Raw genomic sequence first — 9,193 nt, forward strand, 5'->3', positions numbered from 1 at the left:
TTGGTGGCACCAGCCAACAGGCTTGTAGCCTGAGTGGGATAAAAGGAAAAGGGAGGATCACTGCTGCTTTGCTGCTTTCTGCCTGCTCTGCCATGGAGTGTTTCTCCTCTGCGATGCTCCTCTGCCACGCCACCCTGCCTTGGAGCCAGCTGACCATGGACTGAAACCTCTACAAACTGAGTTGAAATAAACTTTTCCTCCTTTAACTTGTAGGAGTTGGATATTTTGTCCCAGCAATGAGAATGTAACAAAAACATGGGCTTTGACTTAGTACTGTATTTGACTTTTTAAAAAATTATAAAATAAAAGTTTGTTACGTGATAGCTTGTTTTAAATGTTTAATTTTAGAAGCTCAAAGAGTATGTTTTTTGGCTTTTTTCTTTTTACTTCTAAGGCTTTCTTATTCCTTTCCCTTTGCAAAGTGACTTTCAAAAACTGGACAGGCCAGGTATGATGGCACACATCTGTCATGCAGCACTCTGAGAGGCTGAGGCAGGAGGATCTCAAGTTAGAGCCCAGCTGGGCAACTTAGTGACTTAGCAAGACCCTGCCTCAAAATAAAAAAATAAAAAGGGCTGGGGATGCCGCTCAGTGAGAAGGCCCTGGGTTCAAACACAGTACCACTAGCAAAAAAAAAAAAAAAAAAAAAAAAAAAAAAAAAAAAAAAAAAAGAGTAGTGAATCAACTTATTGGTAAAACATTAAAAGAAAAAGGTGGAAGGTAGATCAAACTAAGCAGATTTTGAGTCTGGTTTCTCTGTCACTTTTTTTTGTGTTTTTGAGACAAGGTCTTGCTATGTAGTTGAGGCTGGCCTTAAACTCACTAGGTAGCCCAGGCGAGCCTTAAGGTGATCCTTCTGCCTCAGCCTCCCAAGGGCTGGATTCCAGGAGTGCACCACCTTGCCCTGCTCATTATTTTGTGACACTGACAATTACTGCACACACCTCCCTGCTTCCCTGGGTGGCCAGTGTGCCCATGTCCAGGGAGCTGTGAACACTTTCATCTTACCGGGCATTTTGAAAAATCTAACTCCCAAACAGGCACAGCCTGGAACCCGCTTCTGCAGTCTGTGGTTAGAGGCGGAGCTTGGCTTCCAAGCATTCTGAGCACAGGTTGCCCAGTTTGTTGCCGTGGTTACATCCGTTCACTTTGACCCCCGTTTGGGCAACCTGGCTATCGAGGGAGAGCCTGTCTTACAGTATAAAAATAAAATGGGGGCTCTTGCCCAGCCAGTGGAGAGGAATTCTCCTTTCAGGGACCAAAGGGGGCACCATGGAGAGCGAGCAGAGTGGTTTAACTCCACAGCTGTGTCCTTATTCCTGCTGAGGCTACAGCTGGCACTTGAACTCCTCCTGAGATGCCTGGTCACAGTGAGTGTTCAGGCCTCTGGTGTGCACAAACTCCCATTAAGCTGTTTCTCTCCCCCTTTTCATGGAGCTGAAGATCACTAGTTCTGACGCTGGTGGCTCTATAGCTGCACACGCTCTGGTCTCATATCAGAAACTCAGAGATAACGTCCCACTCCGATATGTGGTTCCAGGACTCAGAGCTAGGTTGTTACTCGCTGGATCCGAATCTGCTCCAGGTGTCGGAGACAAATGAGAAAAATTGAGCAGAGCCCCCATGAGCCATTTTCACTCTTTCTTTGGTCAGGAAGTTCACCCATGGTTAAAATGTCAAGAAACTCCATATTCCTGTGCAGTTAGCAGGCAGCCAGCACATGCCACCTCATGGTCTTCACACTGAACCACATCTCCAGGTATTTATTTATTTACTTATTTGTGTGACAGGGTCTTGCTAAGTCTCCAACTTGCCCAGGCTAAGCTCAAATTTGATATCCTCCTGTCTCAGCCTCTCAGAGTGTTGGGATTACAGGGTGCACCACTACCCTGGCCATATTTAGACTTTTAAACAAAACTGTACCTTTCTAAAAGCTAAAAATCTTTGCTGTTTAGCATATGGGCAGCTGCATGGGAAGGTGTGGTGTGGCCCACGAGATCCAAGGAGGGATCCGGGTGGCCTGAACGGCTCCCTGTACACGGGCCTCCCAGGCAGATGGGGAGATCTGTGCCCCACTCCGGTACCTGGGTGAAGACCTGCAGCGTGGCGCAGCTCACCACAGGGTGCACACGCGCGACGCTTGTGCTTCTGCCCCATGATGCCCCCCCAGAGCGCAGCACGAGCCCCAACAGGAGACCCAGACCAGGGACAGCAGGAGGCGGTGGGCGAGCAGGGGCAGGCACAGAGCCAGCGAGGGCACAGCTCGTGCACCAGGCGTTGGGCGCCACAGCCCAGGTCGCCAGAGGCCCAGGTCTGTCCTGCTCATAGCTGTGGAGCCCAAGGGCAGGGGCACTACAGCAGCAGCAGCAGCAGCAGCAGGACGAGCGGCCAGGAGCCTTCAGCACCGCGGACAGCGCATCGGCCGCCTGGCCCGCAGTGCCTCCTGGGGCTGCCGGGCTCCAGGGCCTCACCACGCCGCTGCGCCGGGAGCCTGCGGGACTCTTCGCCACAGGCAGGCCCGTCCCGCCTCCCTGGTAGGGCAGCCCAGTCTCACCACAGCGCTGTTCGAATGCAGCCCTGGCCGGAATCGAAGAGAAGTGTGTTTGGCCTGTTCTAGACGCCTCACTGGTTTTTCTAAGCTCACAGTGGTCACCAGAACTTTGGAGCTAAAAGACCATTTATTTATTTATTCATTTGATCTTTTGAGACAGGGTCTGTCTGTGTAGCTTAGATTGGCTTTGAACTCACCTTGTAGCCCAAGCTGTCCTCAAACTCATGGCAATCCTCTTGCCTCAGTCTCCTGAGTGCTGGGATTACAGGCACGAGTCCCTGCACCCTAGAAGACCCTTTAGAGGTCTCTGTCTCATTGCCAGGATGCCTGGTACTTTATAGAAAGTAGATCCCTAGCCAGTTATCCCATGCAAATATCATTTCAGCTCAATCATGGAAGTGGCCTGTATGTCCATCAACAGATAAATCAATGAAAAAAAAAGTGGTGTTTACACATAATGGAGTACTATGCTGCCATAAAGAAGGATGCACTTGAGGCATGGGTAGGAAAACAGATGCACCTTGAGACCATAATATTAAGTACAATAAATCAGACGCAGAAGCTTAAATATCACATGGTTTTTCTTCTATGGTGTCTTAGTTACTTTTTTCATTGCTGAGACAAAATGCCCAACACCCAAAGGTTTATTTAGCTTACAGATGGTAGAGGTTTCAGTTCATAATGGGCTGGCTTCAAGGCAGGGTGGTAGGCATTGAAGAGGAAAAACTGTGGTGGGCAGAAGGTAGCAAAGCAAGCAAGCAAGGGCTGACCCCAGCTCTTTCTGTCCCTTACATCTTATCCAGGTTACTCATGGTGGGCAGCATTCATACCCTTAATCCTAGTGCCCTTGAGCCTAGCATCGCACTGTGAATCCATCCCAGCATCACACACCCGGGACGCAGCTACCTCTGACAAAGCTGCATGACTCCTTGAGGCTTTGGAGAGACACCAGGACATGAGCCATAACATACGGGAAATCCAAAGTATAGGTAAAGAAATTAAAGAGCAAAACAAAATATAGAGGATAAAAAAGAGATAGATTGTTTGGTGGAGGTGCAAAGGGGACTTGGGAATGGGAGAGGACGTTGGAGGGAGAGGAGGAAAAGGGCAAGTAAAAGCAATCAGGATATGATGTGTATATGAACTAATTCCCCACAGTGAGTGCACACATTCTGTGCCACAAACCTGAAATCATAATCACAGGCAGAGTCTGGCACTCAGGAGGCAGAGGCAGGAGGATTGCTGTGAGCATAAGGCCAGGCTTGACTATACAGCAAAAATTTATTTTACAAAAATTACAGGCAAAAACTTCCTAAATTGGACTCCAATAGCCTAGGAAATAATAGCAAGAATCAGCAAATAGGACTATAGCAAAATAAATAAATATACACCAAAGAGAAAGAACCAGAGCGAAGGCAGCCTGTAGAGTGGGAGGCAGCTTTTGCCAGCAGCTCTTGTGACAGAGGATGGCTGAGTGTGGCTTGCTTTCCCAGGGCAGGGGACCCGGGCTCTTGGAAACAGTGAGCTGCTCTGCATCACCGAATCATCCCTGGGCGGAGCCGCAGAGGACATCCAAGCCCAGGCCTGGCTTCTGGCCAGGGGCACAGACTAGAGCCCCATCGAGGTCACTGCCCAGCGCTGGCACATCGTCCCCACCGGGACGGGCCCTCCCTCGCCTGTCACGGCAGCTGGACACCTGCTGCCCTGCCTGCCGGTGTCTTCACAGACACATGGACGCCGGCCGGCTGCGAGACGGCCCTGCTCTGCGCTCTGGGCTCTGAGCGCTGCGGCGGAGCTGCAACTGTGCAGATGCAGCTTCCTGGGGGGGAACTGTGGCCACGCTGTCCCAGTGATGGCTGCCTGTCCGGCCCTCGGCCAGTGCTGCGCGTCAGCAGTCACGACTCCTCACCGTCTTATCGCTCCGTGGTCATGACCTTTTTAAAATGTCTCAGCAGGGTGGATTAAAAATAGCAAGGGGGTGGCTACTGGCTCAGTGTGGTGGACGAGGCCTGAAGGGTGGCATTTGCCCCCGGGAGGACCTTTCAGGGCATCAGGCGGTGGCTGCGCTGCTGCGCTGGGACAGGGCGAGGGAGGCGCCAGCCTGAGCAAGGCGGGGGTGGAAGGGGCTTCCTTCCTGGTCCTGCCTTCCACACCAGCACAGGGGAAGTCAAGCTGGGACGCTGGGCTCATCACACAACAGTAGCTTCCAGCACACAATGTCCTTTGCTGAGCTGGCTCCTTTCCCCAGCCTCGTCTCACTCCCCAGTGAGCTCTGAGGACATCTTGGGGTGGGGGTGGGGCACTGGGATTAACCCAGGGCTTTTGCACTGCGCTACATCTCCAGTGCTTTTTGTTTATATTTTGAAACAGGATCTCATTAAGTCCCTGAGATGCCCAGGTGGTCTTGAACTTGTGACTCTTCTGCCTCCAGCCTCCGAGTGCTGGGATTGTAGGTGCGTGCCACAACGTTGCCCCGATCTGAATCCCAATTCTTTCTCAGAGCCCCACGGCCCTGGGAGTGCAGACACTCAGGATCCAAGTCTCTCCCTACGGGCTCCAGATGCTGGGGTGCGACCCCGTCCTGCTGCCCTGCACCACTTGGACAGGGCCGGTGCCCTGGCACCTGGTTGCCGGCACAGCTTGCCAGCAGCACCCAGGTGGGAGAGGACAGGCAACCCAACACCCTGCTCTCCGCCGGCCTTGTGACCTGGCCATGCGCCACTTGGTGTACGGGGGAGGAAGTGCACGCCCTGGGCTACCGAGTTGGTGTTGCTGAGAGGGAGAGGACGGCTCTCTTCTGGGAGAGGGAGCGGCAGCACCCCGGGCCGGCCATGGCAGAGCAGGACAGCGTCTGCAGCTCCAACTGGGATGCCCCACAAGGCAAGGGGCCACTGGACTCAGCGTGGTCATGGGTAAGACTGGGCCAGCTGCAGACTGCCTTGGGGGGCAGGGCCATGGGGCTGATCGGAAGGCTCCAAGTTTTCCAGATAAGCATCTTGCTGGCTCCTCTTGGCTCCTGTTTTGGAGGCTGTTTCTTAGGGCTGGGGTCAGTATTTGTTCAAGAGCTAGCCAGGCACGCCTGGGAGGCTGAGGCAGGAGGATCCCTGATTTGAACCCCACCTAGGCAACTAAATAAGATCCTGTCTGGAAATAAATAGAATGAAGGGAGGCCATGGGGATGCAGCTCAGTGTGAGGGTTCTGCCTGGGTTCGAGGCCAGGCATGAAAACACAGAACTAACAGCATATTCTTAGCTTGGCTGGGGCAAGCGCATTGGTGCTGTGAGATCCTGGATGTTTTGGGGGTGTGGAGGTGATTCCTCGTCCTCACCATGTGCCTCTGTGGTCCCTGACAGTTGGCCCAGTGATAGGCACCTGTTGGCACGGTTGCTTGAAGACCTCATCCTAGATGCCAGCTTGGGATGAGGATTGTTCAGAAGTGGGGATTTTCTTGGAACACCTCAAGGCATAAGCGGAGGAGGGCGTCCTAGGGGCAGCAGCGGGAGCAGGGGCTGAAATGAGAGGACTCAGGGTAGCTGCTTCTCCAGAGGCCCTGGGGGTGGTGGCTCAGGGATGACAGGTGCCCAGCCATCACCCTAGACGTGCATCCCTGACACTCTCGGACACGGTCTGGCCCCAGCTTACTGAGGCTGGTCCCACATGGATGGGGTAGGGGTGCTGGAGACCAGAAGGTGCCCTGGGAAGGAGGGTGACCTGCTGCCGGTGCTGAAGCACTTGTCCCATCACTTTGCAATGCTTTGAGTGTGGCCACTTTTTTTTTTATTTTTAAAAAGTTTGGTCTCACTAAGTCACTAAGATGTCAAGGATAGGCTGGAACTTGGGATCCTCTTGCCTCAGCCTCCTAGAGTGCACCACCACCCCTGGCCATAGAAGGTTCTGTGGTTTGTCTGGGATGAAGATGGCCTTGTCTGGGTCCCCTCTGAATGTCCTTTGGGGGCATCCCTGCCTGGTGCTGACCGTGATGCCCACTAGAGCTTCTCCAGCATAGATGGGGCTGGATTCCTGCGAGGCGAGGCCACATCCACGGCCTCGCTCTCACGGTGCCTGGGGGGTTGGCATGACACTGGTGCTGCTCCTATGGGACAGCCTGGAAAGTGGCTGCAGCTCCCAGCACTGCCTCATTCTTCCCTGGGGCCTCCTTACAGGATCTGAAATCTGAGGAAGCTCTGGTTAAGGTCTGCTTTTCACTATTTGATTGATTACTTGTTACTTTGCCTACTTAAAAAACATGCTCAAGTGGGCACAGTAGTGCCTGCTGGTCATCCCAGTACTTGGGAGGCTGAAGCAGGAGGATTACTGCCATCCAGAGGCCAGCCCTGGCTTCCTAGTGAGACCTTGTCTCAACACCCCCCAAAATAAAAACATAAAAGTGCGCCCAATCCAGAACACCAGCGTGCAGAGGAGGACACCGCTCCGATGCTGGGGTGTGCGGCGCTCGCGGTACAGGGGTCTGGGAGTTTTGTAAACAGGGCTTGAGCTTCAGTCCTTGCAGGCTTTGTAAAGGGAGCTGCAGAGAGGACTTGAAATTCACCTTCGCATCCCCTTACTGCCCAGCCCCCACCCCGGCCGAGTGTTTGATAAATGACCTTTGATTCAGGAGCTTTGAAGCCTCCATCTCTTTTTCCTGAGGCCCTGGGCATGGCAGGGGGTGAGGAAGGGGCCCTGGTGAAGAGGGGCCCCATGCTGCCTGGCTCACCGCAGCTTCTGCACATTGCCCCTGGGTGCAGAAGGCCTGGGGCCCCCGGGCTGGGCTTGGTGCCTGGGAGAATCTGCCCTGCGGGGCCACAGAGTTGAGTGGTTGGTGCTAATGACCTCAGGGTTCCCGCCCTGGGGTGCCAGTTGGGAAACTGAGGCAGGAACGCGGATGGCTGTGGGCAGTGCTGGGCACTGGCGGCGCCCAGTCTAGGGAGCAGACGGGAGAGGCTGCTGCTGCAGCTGCCTTGGCCCTGGTCCATATAGGCGGCCAGCTCCGGGGAGGGAAAGGGCAGAAACAGGAGCCCACAGGGCCACCTGCTGAATTGGTACCACTGCCTGGGCATCAGCCACGGAGGCTCTAGTGCCAGTGGGGCCCTAGGTTTGTGTAGGGCTGGGGGCGTGAAGCCATGGGCCCCCAAGGAGGCAGAGTATGCTGGAGCTGCTTGGGACAGAGCCTGCTGCAGATGAGCAGGTGAGCGGGGGAGTAGGGGGGGGAGATTAGGAGAGGGGAGGGGAGCCACCCATCATGCTGCAGGAAGGGAAGATGAGCCACTGGGACTCATAGTGCTGGGAAGGTGGAGGCAACCACACTACCCAGGGCTGGGCTAGGTGCAGTGCGTATGCGGGTCTGGTATCATCTCACACAGAGATGCACTGTTGAGTGAATAGGTGGTCCTGGGAGTGGGGGTACCCATGGCCTGGACACTGAGGGTACAGGACATGCCTCCTGGAAAGAAAACCTCATCACCCATGCATGAACTAGGAAATACCCCAGTGTGATCAGGTGCTGTCCTTCTGTGACTTCCCCACTGTGGGGGAATCAAAAAATGTATTCCTGAGTCAGGTATGGTAGCTCATCCCTATAACCCCAGCACTCTGGAGGCTGAGGCAGGAAGATCACTCAGAGTTTGAGGACTGTGCTGCATAATTCAAGGCCAGTGTAAACTAATGAAAGAAAGAAAGAAAGAGAGAAAGAGACTTCCAGGAAGATGGCCAAGAAACAGGGAAACAGACTCTCTGAGAGTTGTTGTCCAGGCTCTGGAATACAGCAACATAAGGAAGAGAAGGAGGGAGGTGGGTCTCCAGGAACCCGCAAGGATTAGAAGCAAGAATTGAAGCCCACGGGGAGAGCGAAGAGAGACTTCAAAGAAGAAGGCACTTTCTTCCTGAGCCCTGACTCATTTTGCGGGAGGGGCAGCTCAATGCTATAGAGGCACAGTGACTACTGGTGACCCCGGAGGCCTCCAAGGAGCAACGCACCAGTGGAATGGAGCAGTGGATGCAGTGGGCTGCAGTGGCTCGTGAGTTATTCAGGTTCAGATGCTCCCCAGGAGAAGTCAGTTAGACAGTAGTCACACTGGGGAGGGGCCAACTGAGCTCATAACTCAGAGTAACTGTGGGCTCCATTTAGCAGCTCCCAGTGTCAGGGTGAGGAGGAACTGAGTTCAAATCAGCAGGAGGTCAAGGAGCTCAGTTCAGACTGGCAGGAGTCACTCAGAGAGCCGTAGGCTGAACAAATAAGGCTCCAGCCTCACAGCCAGAAACCAACCTGAATGTCAGCGGAACTAAAGGTGCAGGCTACTGAGATTATTCATTACCCTTCCGTAAAGCTAGGCTGGCTTGCTGGGGTTAATCACCATGGATCTGGGCTCTGTCCGCCCATTCTGTCTACCAGTGATGGCAGAGACACACCTTGAAACGGAATTTTTCCTTTTCTTTTTTTTTTTATATCTGTTTGTTTCTTCTTGACTGTTCTTGCTTTTATATGAGTATTGTTTTGTTGTTGTTCAGTTCTTATTTTTATTTCTTCCTTCTCTTTCCCTCCTGTCTTCTTCACTAGCTCCCAAAGTTTGGGTAAACTTCCTTTGTCCTCCAGCCTTGCTTCTACTCACTATTTTTCTATTTCTCTATTTTTTCCCCCTAGCCCC

The 9,193-nt window shown here is 53.3% G+C and overlaps 2 protein-coding genes across 3 annotated transcripts in view; one reads left to right on the forward strand and one right to left on the reverse strand.

Moving 5' to 3' along the window:
- Ntsr2 (neurotensin receptor 2) overlaps nucleotides 1-2,157 on the reverse strand; it is a 14,754-nt gene extending 12,597 nt beyond the window's left edge. The window contains 1 exon segment of the mRNA XM_013504337.1: nucleotides 2,085-2,157. Coding sequence (XP_013359791.1) covers nucleotides 2,085-2,157 — 73 coding nt within the window.
- Nucleotides 2,158-5,314: 3,157 nt separating this feature from the next.
- Nucleotides 5,315-9,193, forward strand: part of Lpin1 (lipin 1) — a 68,129-nt gene continuing 64,250 nt past the window's right edge. For both annotated transcript variants that reach the window (XM_005404433.2, XM_005404435.2), the window contains exon 1: nucleotides 5,315-5,463. In XM_005404433.2, coding sequence (XP_005404490.1) covers nucleotides 5,383-5,463 — 81 coding nt within the window. In that variant the 5' untranslated portion in view covers nucleotides 5,315-5,382. The remainder of the gene's footprint in view (nucleotides 5,464-9,193) is intronic.

The sequence above is a fragment of the Chinchilla lanigera genome, unplaced genomic scaffold, assembly GCF_000276665.1.
Source record: "Chinchilla lanigera isolate Chin_1 unplaced genomic scaffold, ChiLan1.0 scaffold00086, whole genome shotgun sequence".
Taxonomy (NCBI): domain Eukaryota; kingdom Metazoa; phylum Chordata; class Mammalia; order Rodentia; family Chinchillidae; genus Chinchilla; species Chinchilla lanigera.